This window comes from Coregonus lavaretus (genome assembly GCF_964263955.1).
Source record: "Coregonus lavaretus genome assembly, chromosome: 3".
Classification (NCBI taxonomy): Eukaryota; Metazoa; Chordata; class Actinopteri; order Salmoniformes; family Salmonidae; genus Coregonus; species Coregonus lavaretus.
The window spans coordinates 66,157,578-66,178,689 of NC_139990.1; the positions used below are offsets into that span (position 1 = coordinate 66,157,578).

At 41.7% G+C, this 21,112-nt stretch overlaps 2 protein-coding genes and 1 pseudogene across 3 annotated transcripts in view; 2 read left to right on the forward strand and 1 right to left on the reverse strand.

Moving 5' to 3' along the window:
- On the reverse strand, positions 1 to 2,721 carry LOC311112961 (sodium channel regulatory subunit beta-1-like; annotated as a pseudogene). The gene is made up of 6 exons: positions 2,676 to 2,721; positions 2,151 to 2,317; positions 1,715 to 1,940; positions 575 to 762; positions 287 to 344; positions 1 to 78 (listed from the first exon to the last, which is right to left on the reverse strand). The product of its transcript is annotated as a sodium channel regulatory subunit beta-1-like (transcript).
- Positions 2,722 to 6,956: 4,235 nt separating this feature from the next.
- The window catches only part of LOC311115886 (protein Aster-A-like), a 28,161-nt gene continuing 14,005 nt past the window's right edge, over positions 6,957 to 21,112 (forward strand). Inside the window, exons 1-3 of the mRNA XM_084157351.1 lie at positions 6,957 to 7,489; positions 18,411 to 18,633; positions 20,255 to 20,275. Of these exons, the coding sequence (XP_084013477.1) occupies positions 7,371 to 7,489; positions 18,411 to 18,633; positions 20,255 to 20,275 (363 nt within the window). The 5' untranslated portion in view covers positions 6,957 to 7,370. The remainder of the gene's footprint in view (positions 7,490 to 18,410; positions 18,634 to 20,254; positions 20,276 to 21,112) is intronic.
- On the forward strand, positions 9,961 to 10,617 carry LOC311118163 (uncharacterized protein; the record flags this gene model as incomplete). The annotated part of the gene is made up of 1 exon (XM_084157599.1): positions 9,961 to 10,617. The coding sequence occupies exon 1, from the start codon at positions 10,027 to 10,029 to the stop codon at positions 10,615 to 10,617; it is 591 nt and encodes a 196-aa protein (XP_084013725.1). The 5' UTR covers positions 9,961 to 10,026.

Sequence of the window (21,112 nt, forward strand, 5' to 3'; positions counted from 1 at the left end):
ATATTTCTAAGATGTAATAGCCTTGTAGTGTAGTGGTAACAGTTGCTTGTGACAGAGTTCTCCACCTTTGATGTTTACCTGTTAGAAACACACAAACAAAATACATTAAGATCGATGATCTGCTTTACGAATAGCAATGCAAAAAAGCTTTTGATTGCAGTGAAATGTGCCCTTATTTAGAATAAGGAAAGTAATTCAACTTATTCTCCATAGTCAGCGAGCTACAGTCATATCTACGATACAATCAAGCCTATAAGATCATGAGAGGATTTCAAAACAAACTCACCGTAACAACAAGTCACTCCAGAAGCACTCCATCACAATTGTCCTTTGAGTCCAAAGGTCTGGAAATGTCAAAAGATAGACTGAGTTAATGGTCAGGAATGAAAAGAGATGGAGGAATGATGAGAGAGAAATAGTAAAGACATAGAAAGTGAAAAGTTACTGTATCTGGTATAGAGTAGAATGGAGAATATGTACCATAGACATCGTTTACAAATTGTACAATCTCTATGGTATGTATATTTGCACAGTATAAAGTATACATTAGCAGATACATAAGACTGGCTCTCACTGGTTTATTAGGGCCCGTTTTTGGGCCCTCAGGGCTTTGTGGGCGTCCCGCGCCTTGTGTTCAGCCCAGATCTTTTTGTAGCAGTGGATCAGCACCACGATCATCCACAGCTGCAGCACCACGATCAGCACGTACATCATGATCTCTGACACCACCGACAACAGCTCCCGATTGGCTAGGAGGAGCAGAGGGAGTGCTTTGCAGAGATCATGTGTACTTTACAGCCACGCTCAAGGTCCTAAACGATATTATAACCGCGATCGATAATAGACAGTACTGTGCAGCCGTCTTCATCGACCTGGCCAAGGCTTTCGACTCTGTCAACCACTGCATTCTTATTGGCAGACTAAATAGCCTTGGTTTCTCAAATGACTGCCTCGCCTGGTTCACCAACTACTTCTCAGATAGAGTTCAATGTGTCAAATCGGAGGGCCTGTTGTCTGGACCTATGGCAGTCTCTATGGGGGTGCCACAGGGTTCAATTCTTGAGCCGACTCTTTTCTCCGTGTATATCAATGATGTCGCTCTTGCTGCTGGTGACTCTCAGATCCACCTCTACGCAGACGACACCATTTTGTATACATCTGGCCCTTCATTGGACACTGTGTTAACAAACCTCCAAACGAGCTTCAATGCCATACAACACTCCTTCAGTAGTCTCCAACTGCTCTTAAACACTAGTAAAACTAAATGCATGCTCTTCAATCGAACGCTGCTGGCACCCGCCCACCCGACTAGAATCACTACTCTCGACGGGTCTGACCTAGAGTATGTGGACAACTACAAATACCTAGGTGTCTGGTTAGACTGTAAACTCTCCTTATATAGAGCGCATGTAGAGTTCAAGGAGAATCTGAATACTTTTAAGTAGCAGGTTAACAGGCCTCATTTTAAAATTGGTAGGGATGAGGAAGTAAGAAAAGGAAATGTGGATATTTAACAGTATTTTTGGATTCATCCTATCATCACATAAATGTGTGTGACAAAAGAGACCATTGTGGGAAAAGAGTCTAAATACACAGCGTGGTCAGACTGACTGAAAAACTAGTAGGAAGAACTTCAGGACGTTGTCTCAACACAACAAAGACCATTAAACAGAGATTGATTTAAAAATCAATAGATAGAAGAAACATCGTTCACTGGGAGCTCCACCTCCTTTTCCACGGTGATATATTCATTATCCAATGGGAGGAAGAGGGTGCGCTGGAAAGGTGCAGCCGTAGGTGCCTGTGTCGTTAAATGTGACGTTGTGAATGAAGACGGCTCCTATCTGTACATCCTTACTCCCCATTGTTCCTTGCCACTCTAGCCGGTCATTAAAGTCCTCATGGAGGGTGTTGGGGTGTGGGTGGTCATTGTGAAAGATCTAAAAAGAAAGTAGAACACCCACACAGTGTTTATACACTCCCAGAGTATAAGTAATGTCATATTTCAACCATGGTATTACACATGCATTCCTCTATACCAAATTGTTCCATATCGTCATTTTTAGCCTTTCTACTGTCTTGGTAGTCAAGTCGCATTTTATTTAAAGTGCATTTAACAAGTCTCATTACACTTTACAAAAAAAATATACACTTACATAATCCTCCTCTCCTGTAGCTCTGAAGTGCCAGTCAACCGTGGCATGGGCCTGGACCTCCTCTCTCCTCTTACAGGAGATGCAGACCATGAGGAAGCTCTCCCCGGCCACGGCCTCGGTCATGGAGTCCACCTCCGCACAGCCCCCATGACAATGTGGCACTTGGGTAACCAGGGGATCATGGTGCCAGAGGCAGAGTAAGAGGAGCGGGGAGTTGGGGTCAGAAGAGAGAAGAGCAAGGAATTAGACAGCCGTTTGACATGAAGACGAAGTCCTCGCCAAGATCAATGGGGTTATAAATAACAACAACAACACTAACAGGAACAGGAACAATACATCGTATTGATAATCATAATCATGTATAATATAATAACCAAGCTAATATTGCAATTTTTGTAGGCTACATATCATATTATAACAACAGTACACACTTGACTTTTGCATTAGGCCATAGCCTTATAATATGTTATGCAGGCGGATCTGTTATCTTTTTGGTCTCAAATGTAAGGGAAAACTTACCACGAAGAACAAAGACCAGGAGTGACGATAATAACTGTTGTATCATTTTTCTTCCACAACTCTTGCCAGCAAATGAATAGAACGAAATACACCTTTTCTTTCTTTTCTTTTTGTTTTACTCCCCACGAGTTTCTTCTTGCATGAAACGAAGTTAACTAATTTCCAATAGGTTGCTATGTTGTTAACTTCGCCATTGTTAATCAATACTTTTTCTACCTTCTTCTGGCATGTTCTGATTTCCGCTTAATTAGAGTTGGTTTGACATTTCCAATTGATAACTGTTCCGATAAAGACGGATTGGAGTTTATGTATGATATCTATCAATTAATCGGAGTTTATTACCTATTAATTTGCTTCAAACTACGCGAAAAATAACAATACAGAAGCTACGGATGCAGTTTTCAGCCTACACTCTACAGTATGAGTTCCTATTTTACAATGCTATTTTTACACCGTGTGAATCCATGCCTGTCTTGAATGTCCAACATTTTAAACGCATCCAGGCCAAGGCGAAATAGGAGAAGTTGAAATCGATGTACTATTGCATGATAGCCAAGCCAACAAAACTTGTCTAATGCAAATCATACCCAACTAATTACCATATGGTGCTGTTTTTTGCACACACCATTTAAGCTTTGTTTTAACCAGCAACCGATTGTTATTTTATCAATCAATTAAATTGTTCTTTGTTTGAATTCTTTCAGTGGCCTATGGTTTTGATTGAATGGTCTGTCAATGATCAGTCTGGTTTTAATCTCTGAGAATAGATGGACCCTATAAGCAATAATGAAACTGCAGTTGTAATGCACATTGCCCAATTAACAGTTTGGTTATGAAGGATAATTATTTTGATAAACATTTTGTCCACACTCTAAATTGAGAGAAAAAAATAAACAAATAAGTATTCAGTTTATTATCACTGACAAGGAAATGTGACATAAGGTCAAATTTGTTAAGCAAATGAAGCAAGATATAGACATGCCTATGTGTATTCAAATGTGTGCCTGTCTATAGTTTGCTTATACAGTAGGACAAACATGATGCACAACTCTATAATGTTCCAGAATATCAAACAATCCATGAATGTATTTGTCATTGTTGGCCTTTCCTATTAGTGTCAGAAGTGGGATGGAAAATGAAGTTATTCTATTGTATTAGATTCTATTCTATTTCTTATAGCTCCCTTGGCAAAAGCAAAAATGTATTCAACTGTCAGTCTGATGCACATGCAGGGTTGAGTCAGCATCAACAATTTTATTTTATTTTATTTTAATTTCACCTTTATTTAACCAGGTAAGCCAGTTGAGAACAAGTTCTCATTTATAATAATAATAATATGCCATTTAGCAGACGCTTTTATACAAAGCGACTTACAGTCATGCGTGCATACATTTTTGTGTATGGGTGGTCCCGGGGATCGAACCCACTACCTTGGCATTACAAGCGCCGTGCTCTACCAGTTGAGCTACAGAGGACCACGGAACTGCGATATGGCCGAGATAAAGCAAAGCAGTGCGATAAAAACAACAACACAGAGTTACATTTGGGGTAAAACAAAACAAAGTCAAAAATACAACAGAAAAAATATGTAGCAAGTTATGGAGGTAAGGCAATAAATAGGCTATAGTGCAAAATAACTACAATTAGTATTAACACTGGAATGATAGATGTGCAAGATGTATCAGATGTCATCAGATATCTGTTATCAGGATTCTGAAGCTCATTCAATGCCAAATTACTTGGAAACACAAGGCTATTGCAATAGAAAGCAAGGTCAACAAAACAGATGACTGAAGGACAACATGATGACGAAAAGACCCAAGGAGCAGATAGCCTATGAGGATCTAATAACATGCCATCCATCACCTCTTTACCTTGTCTGTATGTACACATGTCTACCTCACATGTTTTCAAATGTCTTTGATATGTGATGAAATCTCAGCTGGTTAATGAAATGTGCTTAAAGATGTACTCTGTAATTTGATATGCACAATAACAAGAGATGCAATTCATCTCTGTCAGGGAATGTCTAGGTCATATTTGTATGTTCTGGATGTCTAGGACATTCTCATGTGATGTAACCACGCACGCACACACACACACACACACACACACACACACCTCCCCTCTCTTTATTCCAAACCACACATGCTGGTGTTTTTTTATTTTTAGCCCAGATCGGGTTTCTAGTTCCCCATTCTGCGACGGGAATCGTTCAGCAACCCATCTCTCCGTAACCTGAAGTGGTTTGCGCAGGCATAAACTCAGATTCTCGTTGAGTTGTTGGCACAATGGAACTGGACCTGTCCCGGTGTTTATAACGGGATGTAATTACCATGAAGCGCGAAAATGCTAACCAAAGGGGGAATTCTGAAAATGCAAAGTCATTGCGACCACTATTGGCTATTCTCCGGGATAATTATCTTGTGAAATAGTCTGATAAACTGAAGCTCGAGTGAAACTAATAAACACCTGTGAGAGGAGCAGCTTTTACCAGCAACATAATTCAGGTATGGACGTATAATAGTGTGATAGATATGTTTCATTTTAAAGTGGTTTATTTATCATATTAAATGTACCAAACGAACATACCAATGTATTTTTTTATTAGACAATTTATTTGATCTTTATGCATTTTACATACAGTCCTGTAGCCCACCTGTCCCTGCAGTATCAATCAGTTTATTTCTTGAAAAACTTTATCACAGGTTTTTGAGGTAAGGGCTAAGACAGCATTACTTATTTGTGACGTTATAGCCTAGTTAGACATGTACATATACAATATAGGCCTACACATAGAAACTAGGGTGAGCAGAGAGAGCATATTGATTTTACTGGTGTAAATAAATATTGTCACGTTCATGAACACTGCCCCTGTCTAGGTGCCCTACACTTTTACATTTCAGTCATTTAGCAGACACTCTTATCCATAGCGATTTACGGGAGCAATTAGGCTTAAGTGCCTTGCTCAAGGGTTCATCGACAGATTTTTCACCTAGTCGGCTCGGGGATTAGAACCAGCGACCTTTCGGTTACTGGCACAACGCTCTTAACCACTAAGCTACACAAACATTTATCTGTTGTTGACCATTGCACTTTCATAGTAACCTAAATATTATACTTTCATACCATACATCTTGTTAGGCTACTACAATTATCATTATTATTTATTATGTATTATTATTTATTATTGTTATAAAAATAGGTTACTGTATCGTGTCTGTTGTCTCTCTGATATAACGTCCATGTGGTGACACCAAATGCTCTTGTTCCTTGTCAATATCCCCTTCTTGCATTCAGTCTTCTACCAGAACAACGTGACCTGTCCTTCGCCCAGGCGCCTGCAGCCGCGAAGTATGCGACTGTATGGCTATCATATCTCTCAGCTCCGCCCGAAATTAATCAGTTTCAGCGCAGAGAGAGAGAGAGTAGCCTATAGCAGCATACTGTACACACACACGCGTTGCAGCAATGGTGGGCCAGTGTGACCTACCTCATAAAGGTGAGATCCGGACTAATACACCTATATTAATCAATAATAACAAGGTTGTTTCATAATAATTTAAATATTGTTGTATTTAGTTGTACTTTTGCTCTGTGTGAAATGTAAAGCATGGTTCAGTCCATAATGTAGCATATCATTATTGTGTGTGAAATTTAAAGCATGGTTAAATCCATAATGTCGCATATAATTATTGTGACTGCAAACATTTGAATCACAAGAGGGCGCAACAAGTCTATTCCCTCCCCTTTTCTATAAATTTGCATCTGCATTATTGGATATGGTTTAAACAGCTCCCTTGGTATTAAGTCATTAATTGAGAGGCATTACAGATTCACAGATTGTTGTGGGCGCTATCCATGGAATTTGTATTCTAGTGTTGATCGTTCAGATGGCGTTGATTCGGCTGAATAAAGTTTTACAGTTTTAAGCCCGCCCTACTAGGATATAGCTTCGTCTGATTCGCTTAAAGTGCTTCCCATCATCATGAGAAGCCTTTATTTTTCCTCCTGCGTTCTTATCACGAGACTGTACCACAAGTTTTGGGGAAGGGGTTATAATTTCAAAGTATTATGTACCAATGTATTATTATTTAGCAACATTTTAACGCATTTAGAGGAACATCAACCTACAATTTGATATTTTTGTTGCGTCGGAACATAATGTTACATTTTAGAAATAGTCAGGAAATATACGAACATATATTACTTTTGATGCCCCCCTCTTCAAAGTTTTTGTTTGGCTCTGTTGAGATTCCGTTTTTCGGTTCGATCGAACAACTTAAGTGCTACACACAAAAATGGGAAACATAAAGTTTCCCATATAAGACGCATCAGCGATGTTTAAGACAGCAAGATAAAAGGACAAGAAATACCAGCAAGCAATGTAGCTAGCGTTAGCAAGCCAGTCAGACCAGCAGACAACAAACCGCGTTACCCGGTGTTTAGCAAGCTAGCTTACGACGTTGTTAGCATAACTAGCTAAGGGTGTTGTTGTCAGCCAACAACAGTTAGCTGGCTACAACTAGGCAAATGTCTGAATAAACAATACGTTGACTGCTTTTATGTTCCACCAGTAGCTAGCTACGCGTAGCCAGGAGGTTTTGTTAGCTAGCTTGCAGTCTTGTCAGGTCTCTGTCGGCGAGCTGCCTGCTGTGTTGGCAGCAGGAGTGGAGGGTTTTACATCTCAAAAGGATGCTGCTGATGGGATCCTGTGAAAAAGTGGATTTTAATATCACTCCTCGCACCGTCGCTCGGCTTGTCTTCGAAGCCGAGCAAGATAATCGAAATGGGGGAAATTCATCAAATGGGAGGTAGGAACTGAATGCAACGGTTAACCGTTTAGTTTCTGTTGTACAATCAATCACATTTATTTACACAGCCCTTTTTGCATCAGCAGATGTCACGAAGTGCTTATACAGAAACCCAGCCTAAAACCCCAAACGGCAAGCAATGCAGATGTAGAAGCACGTTGTTGGCAACTTCCTCAGAGGCTCTGAAGATATTATAAGCTTGGCAAGCCAGTTAGCTAGGCTAACTAGTTACAATACTAATTTACATTTTAGTCATTTAGCAGACGCTCTTATTCAGAACGACTTACAATTAGTGAGTGCATACATTTTTCATACTAATAGCTTTTCTATTGTACTGACCAAAGACATCGAAGGAACTAGCTAGCCAACGTTAGCTAACTAGACAGACTGTATTGAATACAGGCTGGATAACGTTACTGTATTGAAAACCGTTAGAAGTTGACGTGACGACGTTGAAGTTGTGAATAATAGCAACCCAACTGTTACTGGATAACTTCTTGGCCCTGCCTGAACAGAATTGTTGTCATCCATGCCATGATCCTATTTTATCCATGCATTTGTGTCATCATAACGTTTAAGTCTGGAGCCAGGTAAGTATCGCACCTACAGAAACATGATTTGGGGAAGTCTTTTCTGTTGATGATTGTTTATAGCCTATCTGAATCTCTCAGTGGTGTGTTTTATTGCTAGTTTACAAGATATGGCTGTGTGTGAAGAAAAGACAGAGGGTCACACGAGTATTACCATGGATTACTCTGAGCAAACAAGAGCATGCCAAGATTTCTCTTGTGCAAACAGATGAGCAAATACATTGTAGGGCATGGGCCTTGACAACAGGTGCCTGCATTGAAGTGGTCAAAAGCAGCTAGACAATAGACCCAAACACACACACATATTATACTGTCTGTATGTCTGTGACAATATAACATATGTTCTGCATCATCAGTGCTGGCCATGACTGGCTGAGATGGTTGATCTTTGTTTGTCTTTGTCGATTTCTGCACTATGCAGAAACCGCTCCGCCATTTTCTGGTTGCTACAATTCTAATAGTTTGCCTGATTTGAGTTTGTGACAAAACAAGCGAGTATAGTGTAGAGAATCATTGTACCATCTAACTGCTATGAAGTATATTTTCCATAATCAAAAATATTGTTTGAAGCTGGTGTAGAAAACCGAAAGTAAAAGATGCAAAAACGAAACGTAAGAACGGGAAGCATAGAAATAGCGCACATAGAACAGATCTACCGCTTCTTAGACTTGCTTTCTGTGGGAATGACATATAAATATACATTTGTATGTGATTTTGGTCAGGTCGCCCAAAAAGTAACATATTGCAGCTTTAAGAATGAAAAGAGGGGATGTTAATGTGGTTGTGGTGGTTGAGCTGGACCTTGAGATTTGAAGGAGGGGAGATGTTGATGTGTTGTTGGGGTGTTTGAGCTGATCTTTGAGATAGGATAAAGGATTGTTGTATATATTGTGTATGTTTTTTGTTTTTAAAAAGTACTTGAATAGCTTCATCTCTCAGCATTCGACTACAAGTGCACACTATAATCACTTTTACTGACTTAATACCAGAAGGGAGCAAAGCTGCAAAATCTGCCTCACAGCAATTTACAACCAAACAATGCGTCAAAAGCAATCAGACACCACTGCTATTGGACACAGAATACATCACTTCCATCGATCTGTCTGTGTCATGCAATACTTCCTGATACCATTTGAGGTCAGATCACAAAACCAATAGAAATAGCCATCAACATGTGTCAAAATAACTGGGATCATCTTTTGTCTAGAAAATGTATCTTCTACAATGTTAGTTTTTTTTCTGTCTATTAAGGGAGAATTAGACTGTTAGCCAATACTACAGTCTCTCTTCTCCTCAGCCCCCTGCTACAGCCGGACATAGATCGTTATCTCTCAACTGTTGCTATGATGAGACCAATTGTGAAACTGCACGCCATGTGAACTTGGCTCAAGGTAAGAGGGAGAGCAGGCACATCGAAGGAGAGACGGAGACATCAGACAGAGGGAGAGGTGCGGAAGAGGAGGAAGTGAGGAACAAAACTATGCAAAGAAACCCCATGCACAGAGCATGAGGTGGATAGTTGGAAAATATTAGAGAGGGAGAAGACTGCATTGTATTAGCTTTTTTAATTCTGTGAGGGCCTCACCCCTGGTTTCCTGCTGCAACATTATTGACTGGCATTAGCGGGAGAAGCTAAACGGCTGTAACCTAGTGTAGTACTGTCATGCCCTGCACTACCATGGAGAATAAAACTTGCCTTCCATAAAGGGATCTTTCTTACTGCACCATCTGGATGTCACTGGAAACATGAGGTACATTCAGAAATGTTAGTCTGGCTGGTCTAGGACCAGTCCACAATTGATATTTACCAAAAAGCAGAAGTTTTCATCGAATCTCAGACCAACTTCCTCAACATGCTGGCTTGGTGTTAGCATCATTTGCTTTGCCACAGCAAGCCTTCACCGGGGTGTTTTGAAGTAAAACAATTGGTCTGAAGAAGCTCTGAGAATGATGACCATGTCTGTGCTGGCCACCACCGGACCAGAAAGCGGCGTCTCCATGACCCAGCTTATCCCCATCCCCACACTGAACATCCTCCCCCCGTCCTCAGACACCGAGGCCTGGTCCCGCTCTCCCAGCCCCCAGCCTCCACACCGCCGCCGCCGCCACCCTCGCCCCCACTGGAGCAGAGCCCGGACCAAGAAGATGAGTGACGGAGAACAAGAAGGGTCACCCAAACCCCGGTGGGAAGGCACTGAGGAGGAGAGGGTGAAGGGGAGCACTACTCCTCAAAGAAGCCCCTCACCTCTCCCTTCACCCCTCTTGGCCCCCCATGTGGAGGACGCGGTCCTGGGCCCTTCCCTGGACCTCTTGCTGCCCCCGTCGTCTCGCACCTCCTGGTCACGTAGCTCGTCTCTCGGCCGGCGCTCACGCTGGTCCCTCAGGAGTCTGCTCAGCAGGGAGGCTGACTGGGACAGCTGCAGGTCAGTGCTCTGCTCTCTCTCTATCTCTCTCCTCTCTAGGGCAGCCAGAGGCCTCAGCAGCCCTGCAGACTCACCTCAGACTCCCTCAAGGCCCTCCCATCTAGGGATGGGCTAGGTTATCTGCTAGCTGCAGCACTTTGGTTCATGGCCTTGTCATGTACTGAATCAGGGAACTGTTAACTCAAGGCACTTAGTGCATTTTATATCTAAGCATTAGGCTAAATGATCATTCACAGGCTACATCACTGGTATTACATTAGATAAGACGAGGAGACTGATATAAAATAAATGTTATTGTTTGACAGCGATTGGAGTGGAGTTTTCTGTAATGGCACACCACAAGCTAACTATTTGGAGAGGGCACAGCAGACAGGGCTTATTGGTTAAGCACTAAAACCGCAGAGGGCAGATTATGCTGTTAAAGTCCTGGTGAACTCCAATCTGGGTTATGTCACAGTTTGATTTGGTCAGGCAGGCAGAGGAGCATGTTCATCATGCTCTTCTAATATTTCAGATAGTATTTCAGAGAACCAAACCATTAGCCCATGTCACAATATTAAAAGTCTTACCTCGCCATAATTGAAGTTGGCCTGCATCTTAAATTCTATTCTAGATTAATTGTAAAATGTAGAGACAGGGACTGAGAAAAGCATATGAAAACAAAGGCATGAGGCTGGAAAGAGAGTAGGCTAAATGAAGTTGTTAGGGAAAATGAGAGGTCTATCTGTAGTAGTTGACAGAGAGAGAAAGAGAGCTCTGCTTGGTCAGTCACAAGGAGGCGGGATTGCGTGCACCGCTCATCCTGCTTAGAATGCATGACATCACCGCCGGCCAATAGGAGCCCACGCTTCATCTGATGATGTCACCTCCGTCCAATTGGAGGGGTCTCTGGTGGTGCTGCAGAGCCTGCAGTGTGCTCAGTGGGCCTGTTTAAAGGGCCATCCAGGCAGGCAGCGGGTTTTCCTCTCTCATTTCCACATGAACAGCTGTGCCCTTGTCCTGTTCATTTACCAACCAGTTTTATTGACCCAGTTTTGTTTAATGAAACATATTACTTAGATAGACCTCTGACTTAATGATATTGCCTGTATTTTCTATATAAGGTGGTTAAAGCTATATTCCTTAGTTGAAACAATAACAAAGCGGGCATCCAGCCTCTGTTTTGGTAAAAAGCTGAGGGATGAGCCAGGATAAATGTAACCACTTTCAAATTCATAGACGGAGCTATGGATATAAGGACTGACCATCAATGCTATCAAAATGATATTTTTTGCATTTACAGTGTTTACAGCAACAAAAAACATGTACTTTTGGGTTCTGATGGGGTACGACAGTTGAACTAAGCTCATAAGTTATATTTGTCAAGAATCAATAGCTATATGTAATTAATTCAATGCTTAATCAATGATTTCATTGATCATTGAATCATTAATTCAAAAATTAAGTAAAAAAAAATGTATATAGCAACTAAGGATTCTAGTTTTTTTTAAATGATGGATTTACAGTTGGAAATGTTAAGCTCCATACAGTTCACTACAGAAAACATAAAATGCAAGTGTACAGGCCTAAATGAAAACAGTGTACCACTATTGTTAGTTTGAACGACACCCGTTCACTGCAAACACACCTGAGTGTTGTTTGTTTAGGCTACATGCATCATCTAAAAGCAAGGGCTTTGTTTATCTACAATACACACATCACAAGGATCTATGCACTTCTCCTACTCCTGTTGTTACCTGAATGTTGCTATTGTCAAATGATATACCACTGTTGTATTTGACAATACAGTAGGTTCTGAGTGAATCCATTTCTAGAGGCAATCAGAGCATCAGGCATGTAATACAAACAGTGAGAAATGGGAGTGCTGATGGTATTCATATATGCAACAGAAAAGCCTATGGCTGTGAACGATACAGTCATCTTGTCATCAACACTTCAGTGATCAAGTTGTGGTGAAATCCAGGCATTTTCTGTGTTGTTTCTGTGTTTTGTAAAACTGACTCTAAATTTGAATCTTTTTCTATCCAGCCCTCTCTGATGTTTGAGAGGACGCGTGAAATTATTAGGCCTGAGACTCCTTGGACTCATTCCCATTTAGCCTGGATGCATTAATACAATGAGGCACAGTTCTTATCATTAAAACACTAGCCAGTTCATTTCATGTCTTTGGTTACCGTTGTTTTTGTCCTGTTGCATGAAATAAACCCACAGTGTAGATGAGAATAATTGACCATTGACAGCCACACCTTGACGGGAACTGACGATGAAGGCCAATGAAGGGGTTTAGTTATGGTTAGGCTAATGACTTCTGCGTGACAACTGTGGTGGTCTCAACAGACGACTGTTTTCTATGGGGATCTGAATAACGATTTGCATTGGAACAACATGGAAGAATTCTGATGCAAATAATGAGTTTTAATACAAGAAATGCGAGATATGATATGCGAGGCATGTTCCTACAAGATGCTGTGTAGCCACATCTCCCAGTCATTCTATTGTAGAGACTTGCTAGTTAGGCTAAATATTAGCCTTAGTCTACTAAGGTGATATTACCTCTACCTTAAACCTCAGACAGGCTACATAGACTATAGGATAACTCTTTTTGGCTGACTCCAACACTTTGTTGGTTGGGGACAGCTGTGTTGTGCGTTTATCTATCAGAGACCATGTTGGATTTCTCAGTGGTTTAAAAGCACATGTGAGTGATCAGTACTAAAACCTCACAATCACTTGCACAACACTGACTGCACAACTGTCTCAGCAGTAGCATAATTGGAGCAATAGTCTGAGCGATGGCGCGGCAACCTCTTCCAATATAAGGCTAGTAAATAGCCTAACACAGAACTGTTGCCTATCAGGTCTCAACACCACAGTCATGAAATCAGTTATTTTAAAGATTGCACTTCCTTTGCTGGTTTAACAAGGTGCTAATGTAAGACAAACGTGACGTGTAAATTACCCAGTAACCTTTCTCCATAATCTGTTGGGTAACAGAGGATGGATGACAGTAATGTAGTGGGTGGGTGGGAGGGGTTCATATTTCCTCCAGTGTTGAATGCACACTTGATGCTGAACAACTAAAACCATCACATTTAAAAAAGTAGGTTAGGCATATGCTCTTCACCCTTGGGCTGTTTTTTGTTAACAGGTTGTCAAACATTACTTGCAGACTGGGGTTAGGCTAACTGAGGTGAAGGGAAAACTACTAGCTGATACATGTCCTCCCTGTCTGTTTAGGCCTGACCTGCTTGGCAGAGGGATATCTAATTGAGTAATTGGCGTTGTTCCGCCCCCCATTCACCTCTCTGCTGGCCACATAATCCCAGTTGATAATCCACTGACACACAAAAACAACTGCAGATCAATTGTCTGCAGGCCATTGTCTCTCTGTAGCCTGTATTTGAGGTTTTTGGCGTCGCCCTCAATTCATCATATTTATGTTTGGATTAACGTTGACTTGTTGACCAATGAGTTTTGGCTCAGGTCTCCCACTCAGCAGAAGGGCTGCCACTCAGACATTTTTCTGCTAGATAGTTTGGAACAGAGCCTCACCTGAAAATGTGCTGAGTGGGAGACCTGAGCTAATAAGTAACTTTCTGTTGAATGGACCAGGGATCAGAGTTGAGCACCATCTTTTTTGACCCCCCCCCTCACTCTTTATTTTTCTCTCTCTGTCTTCACATGTTCTCGTTCTTTCTCTTGCTCCCTTCTTCATCCCCCCCTATGAGTTGAAGAGATTACAGCAGGCACTCCTGGACCTCAGAAAAGCAGATTACAGAGAGAGAGAGAGGGAGCGAGCAAGAGAAGGGGTGGGGGGGGGGGGGATCTGCGCAGCATGGATTATGATGTAGCCTACTCAGTGGGTCTCTAATCCAGAGATGGACAGAGCGATTGAGGGTTAAAGGATTGGGTGGGCTTCGGCCAGGTGGACACTGCGGGCAGCACTGTTTAGAACTGGATAATTACAATCAGTGATAAACCATGTTAGCAAACGGGCTGTGATATTTCATTATTACACCATTTTATTACACCATGTTAGGCCTATATATAATCTGTTTACAACTGGCCCTAATTCATTCTTGCATTTACTCCTCTTTCATAACCTTTCCCAATACCATCTTTATTGATTTTAAAATAACTCACATGTCCTCTAAAATCTTATTTGGCTCTCCCAGTTCAACGCTACACTCTTAGAAAAAAGGGTTCCAAAAGTGTTCTTCGGCTGTTCCCATTGGAGAACCCTTTTTGGTTCCAGGTAGAACCATTTTGGTTCCATGTAGAACCCTTTCCACAAAGGATTCTACATAATATGCCATTTAGCAGACACTTTTATCCAAAGCGATTTACAGTCATGTGTGCATACATTTTTATGTATGGGTGGTCCCGGGGATCGAACCCACTACCCTTGCGTTACAAGCGCCATGCTCTACTAATTGAGCTACACAGGGAACAAAGACCATGGAACACAAAAGAGGTCTACCTGGAGCCAAAAAGGGTTCTCCAATGGGAACAGCCGAAGAACCCTTTTAGGTTCTAGAAGAGCACCTTTTTTTTTTCTCCAAGAGTGCACTGCTACTGTACATCCGTGCATGGCCTCTCTTGTGCCTCCTCCTCCCCCCTCTGTCTCTGCTGCCTGTGTGTTCAGTACGGATTATTTATGGGCGCAGTTTGTCAACGCTAGCTTGCCCAGACACGGAGTAGGAGACTGGTTGAGGTCGGGCTACCCGCCTGGATGCGAGGGAAGGTTGTTGGTGATGGGGAAGTGAAACAGGTCGCACATGACGTGCGCGTTTCTATTAGGGGACCCCTGTGCGTTTTTATATCCGACAAAAAAGACATCGGGATGGACAGTGTAGCGTCGGCTGGCTCTGCGCAGTGCACACAGGACCGGTGCCATAGTGATACAGATACTATAAAGCAGCGTGTGGACGTCACGTCCAAATTGAAAACACCTCATGACATGTTCGAGTAAGTGGCAATATTATTATTTACGTAATAGGACTGTCTGCCCTCCAAATGGAAATATTTCGCCTGTTCTCGTATTTAAATGCCTTTCATAAAGGTATAGGCTACACTCGTATCCCTGTGGGTGGGAAACTGGGAGGGTCAGTGGTTGTGGGCAGTCAGTGATTGCCTATTGAAAGATGGGCTGGTAGAAAGGATATGAACGTCGTTTGATTCGAATGACCACTCGGCATCCGTGGCTGCCGTACTTGTGCGTCTATAGGAGTCGGAAATCAGCGATCTGATTTGGCTAATTTCTGACAGCATCTGTTATTGTGCTTGTATTATTCATATCTCCCGTAGACAGAGCGAGTTGACGGAGTTGCATTCTAACCAGGTCGTTGTTTACATTATGTTGTCTGACAGGCGCTATGAATGGTGGTAGCGTTGATTTCGCGTCTGACTGTCATTGATAGTAGGCTGTGCTTGGATGAAAGTAAAAAACAGCGCTCTAAATAAAATGAATGCAATATTGTGGTAGTTCCATTTGACAGTTGTTTGCATCTCTACATAGCATGATGTGTGATTTTAGTTTTTTAAACTCACTGTCACAGATTGACACGAGCACGCGCGCGATACTTGTCCCGTTCGGTCACACCAGTGACTGTATAGGAAGGGTCAGACCCCATAGATTTAGAATACTAGAAAGGACATTAACCTTATTATGATGAGATAAACATAAGCCATTTTGGTCAGGGAGTTGGTCAACAATGGTTTGCCATTTCCGTGATAAGATATTGTGTAAAATCATGAATTTGAAGAATTTATCTGCACTGTTAGCTAGCCAGCCAGCCAGCCTTTTTTAAAGGAATGATCCCATTAATTTGTCAAATTAACTGCCAATATTGTAACATCCCATTCAATCAATGCAGTCAATCCACAGCCATGCACTGGCTGAAATCAGTTGATGATAAGATTTAGACAAGTTGTAAATGTAACACGTTGGCCTACTGATATTGTATCATATAATAGCACTCTCAGCTTCCCAGGAAAACAAAAATGTCGACATTTATGGTTGTGAAATATATATATTTTAGAGGCTATTTATACCGAAAATGTCCATAAAACCTTTAGAAACTGTATTTATAATTATATTACAATATTTTAGGTTGACAATTCTATCACACAATTTCTGATATATCACATACCTTACTTTTATTTTCCTGTATAAGGAAAATCAGGATTATGCCTCTACTGTCATTCATTCCAATTAGACTGGTTTGCAATTCTCCCTGACCAATATGGCTGCCATTTTACATTCTGGAACTTTGAGTGTTCAATTACATATCCCCTCTAGTAATTGAATAGGATCTCTATAGGTCACATTCTCCCAGACTGAACACAACAACAAGCCTATTAGTGTAGGTAGGTAGGCCTGTATGTGGATATAATTAGGCCTACTGTACTTCGACTGTACACTAAATTAAGTCGCCATAATGCCACTGAATCCTCACCCAACTCTACTGTACTGCAGGGTTTCCCAAACTCGGTCCTGGGGCCTCCCCTGGGTGCATGTTTTGGTTTTTGCCCTAGCACTACAGGACCGAGTTTGGGAAACCCTACTGCACTGTACATGATTTCTGAATGCACAAATCTGGCAGCAGGCATCACCCCAAGTGTTGGCTCATTCCAATGATTTCATTATTCAGAATCACAGCTACGATTGGTGGGTTATTTCACAAGGGGGTTGTTACCTTCGATAATGCCGATATTTACCCCTAGTCCCTCCTCCCCCCTACCTCTGGTCACCTCGACAACCAGCAGTTGGACCAGTGTGGTTTCAATGCATTTTGGCAGTAATGAGAGAAGAGTTGGAGGACAGGGCAGAGGAAAGGGAAGGGAGACTGCAAGGGAGAGGGGGAAGATGACTGAACTGAGGCTATGGATAGAAACAATGCTGGAACAAAAGAGGAGGGGAACACTGAGAAAAGGAAAGAGGAACAGAAGTTGCAGGAAGAGAGAGATAGAAGCAGACGCAAAAGAAGGGGTGAACAATACGAGCTAGAGGTTGGTGGTAATGTGTAAATGCTTGCGGCTGTATACAGTGGAGTGATTACTCAGCATCTGTGTGTGGGCTATGAGTTATTGTTTGAGATTAACAAAATGATCAAATGAGCTCACACAGTAGACCACAGTGTCTGTTGAAAGAGACTGTTTGTTTGTTTATGTGTGTTTATAGCTAGTTAGAACGATGTGATTCTGAGAGTCCAAACAGAAGGCGGTTGTCAGTTTTCACCGAACTGCAAATGAAGCGTAAGTCTGCAACCATGGCAACATTTGTTATGGCATCAATATAGCCATTTTTACGGGGCCATTACCTGAACTTTGAGATGCACATATTATGGCAGCAATATAGGTTTGACCTTGTCTTTGAGTTCAGGATGTCTGCTTTCACTAGAAGGAAGACAACAGCATGGCCGTGGAAGCATACTACACACCTAACTTGATAAAAATGCTCTTAATAAAAACCAGTGAACATTTTCTCCCCTATTGTGTTTCTCATATAGGCGTATTCATTTTTGCTCCAGTGCCTTGGAAATAAGATCAATTGAGAAACAGCACCTACCTACTGTAGGATTACCAAGCAGTGCTTTTTTCATTTATGTTGATGGTAGAGGAAGGATCCACAAGGTTCATACCACAGCACTGCCACAGGTAGGATATCTAGGCTATATAGGAATGGACAGTGACTGACCGCTATAATCGCCACCAATCACTTGGGAGAAAGGTTAGAGTTGGTGATTAGTGCGTTTTTAGCTAAATACAAAGCACAGTACAGGCCAGATAGGCTTAAGTACTTACGTCCCTGGCCATTCTGAAATCTTGATGATGATTATGAATGTCCATACTCTTTCACTTAGCCTACCACTAATCTCTCCTCCTCTTCGCTCTCTCTCTCTTCAGTACCGCCAGTAACTCTCCCCGCAGCACCCCTGGCAGCTCCCCCTCTCTGCGCCAGCGGGTGCTGGGGGGTAGTGGTGGGGGTGGAGGCAGGACCAGCGACGCAGAGGGTGGCCCAGGGGAGCGCAGCGGGGAAAGGAGGGGTTCGGACAGCCCCCTACCATCCTCCTCCGCTGCCGCCTCCGCCTACCCCATCGCCTCACGCCATTTCAGCCGCAACGCCAAGGTAAGGGTGCCCCGTCTAATGCCACTTAATCATTTTATATGTCAACAATATTCCGGGGCCATTTTGGGTAGGCGAAGAAAAAAATAAATAACTTTTATAGTATGTCAAATGTTGTGCTTTAAATGCCAGGATGTCCTACTCATTTCGTAATTTCATCTAGTAGAATTCGCTGCACACTATTGAGGAAGAGAATCGTCTTTCAAGACCCACGTGTGTCTGACAACAGTTGATAATCAGCTGATGGGATGCGCTGTACCAAAATTAATGAATGACGGGAATCAACGCAATTGCCATTTGATGATACGTTCTCAGTAGGGTTAGTCTAGTATGCTGATATTTGTTGCTTACTGCATTTGTTTTTACTAAACAGTACGTTCTAAATAGTATGTAGTTTAAGTAAAGGCGTCAGCATGCTTCAGCTGAACTCGGCTAGCCAAACCGAACAAGTGTGCTTGCCGACTCCCTTAAAAGACCTTAGCTTGAAAAACTAGAAAAAAGCACCAAAGGTACTGTTTGTCCATTTTGAAACACTGTAGCCAGTATACACTTCCTCAAAATAGTCAGAATTAATCTAAGATAACTCAAGAAATCTGTAATTAATTGAAGTTTTTGCTGAGGCGATCTTAGTCACGCAATTTGACATCTAACTAAGATGTTTGGTGCCGTATTTCTTAAAGAAAAAATTTGCATGAATACGAGTCGTCTCTCGTTGAATGAGAATGACAACAAAGAGTTTATTGAAGAATCCCTACTGTTGACCAATCACAGACGAAGGGGCGTAGACTTCGTCTCCGAACTTCGCCTTGCCTCCAGAAAAAAATGTGTGCCTGAACAGCCGAAGTCCCCCCCAAAAACTCACAAATTCCAAAACGAACAAAAACGTCACAAAATGTTGTCATAATATATGCACAAACTGTTTCGGCTGGGAAGCATGCGGACGCCTTAAGGAGTAGGCAAGCCAGATTTTGGACACGGCAACAGTGTAAAATGTAATTGTAATAGATTGACTGTGGGCAGATTGTCAGTGCATGAATCATGGGCTAACATTAAAGGCCCAGTGCAGTCAAAACAAGATTTTCCTGAGTTTTATATATATTTCCACGAGGTTGGAATAATACTATGACATTTTATTACATTTGAAATATCAACCTGTTTTGGTGGGATGGAGTTCCAAACCCCTCTACCAATAACAGCTAGTTTTCTGTTTTTCCCTCCCCTCTCCCAGACAGTCTTAGCAAAATTCTTGCTTGAGGAATTGCTATTTTTGCTAAGAAGCTATTTTTGTTTATTTTTGACCATTTTGATTCAAAACGATCACAGTAAGGTACTTAATTTTTACCCAGAAATGATTTAGTATTGAGATAAAAACAGCTGCGTTGGACCTTTACACACATAACAGTCAGAGATGATAGAAGCTCACACAGCAAGGTGAAAATGACCAGAACATCAAGGAACACCATATAGACCTAATAGCTAGTTTTTACGCAGTGTCCCTTTAACCTATTCCCGAACTACATGAATGTCAAAATGTATAAGACTCTACATTTACTGTTTAATGTTGGAGAAACCTTTTGGATGCTGTTCATCACTGATTATGTGCTGTTCTTTCTTTCCCTTGCAGAAAATGCAGAGCTGGTACAATGTACGTATACACTTTAAGAAATAGTTCATTAGGCGCTCACACTCTGGTGCACTTTATTCTGCTGAGGGTAGCTACACTGTTTCCTGGTTGGAGTGCACAGTACACTATGAAATTGCACTTCACAGTGAAATGGCACCAATCTATGCCGGAAACGGTTTCTGTTAAATTGCCACCCCCCTCATTTAACCACTTCACTGAGCTTTGAACTTAACCACTTCACTGAGCTTTGAACTTCACCACTTCACTGAGCTTTGAGCTGATTTAACTGTTCAATCACCTTAGTGGTCTTCTCATTTACCTACTCAGTCTGTCAGTTTTACCTCAGGGACATAGTATCTGATGTAATCTCACATGCCAGATGTACAGTGGGGTCCAAAGGTATTTGGACAGTGACACATTCTTAGTAGTTTTGGCTCATATCATTTTGAAATGATACAATGACTATGAGGTGAAAGTGCAGACTGTGAGTCTTGTAGAGTCACAAGCTTGTTGTAGTCATTGCATGCAAGGAATATGGGAACAAATATTACACTTTTGACTACTTTAATACACATATTATTGAATTTGTCCAAATACCTTTGGTTCCCTAAAATGGGGGGGACTACGTACAAAAAGTGCTGTATTTTCTAAATGGTTCACCCGATATGGATGAAAATACCCTCAAGTTAAAGCTGACAGCACTTTAACCTCCATAGTCATTGTATCATTTCAAATCCAAAGTGCTGGAGTACAGAGCCAAAACAACAAAAAATCTTACTGTCCAAATACTTTTGGACCTCACTGTATATACAATATTCATAGACACACGTCTGGTTCTGCAAGCTTATATTTGATAAA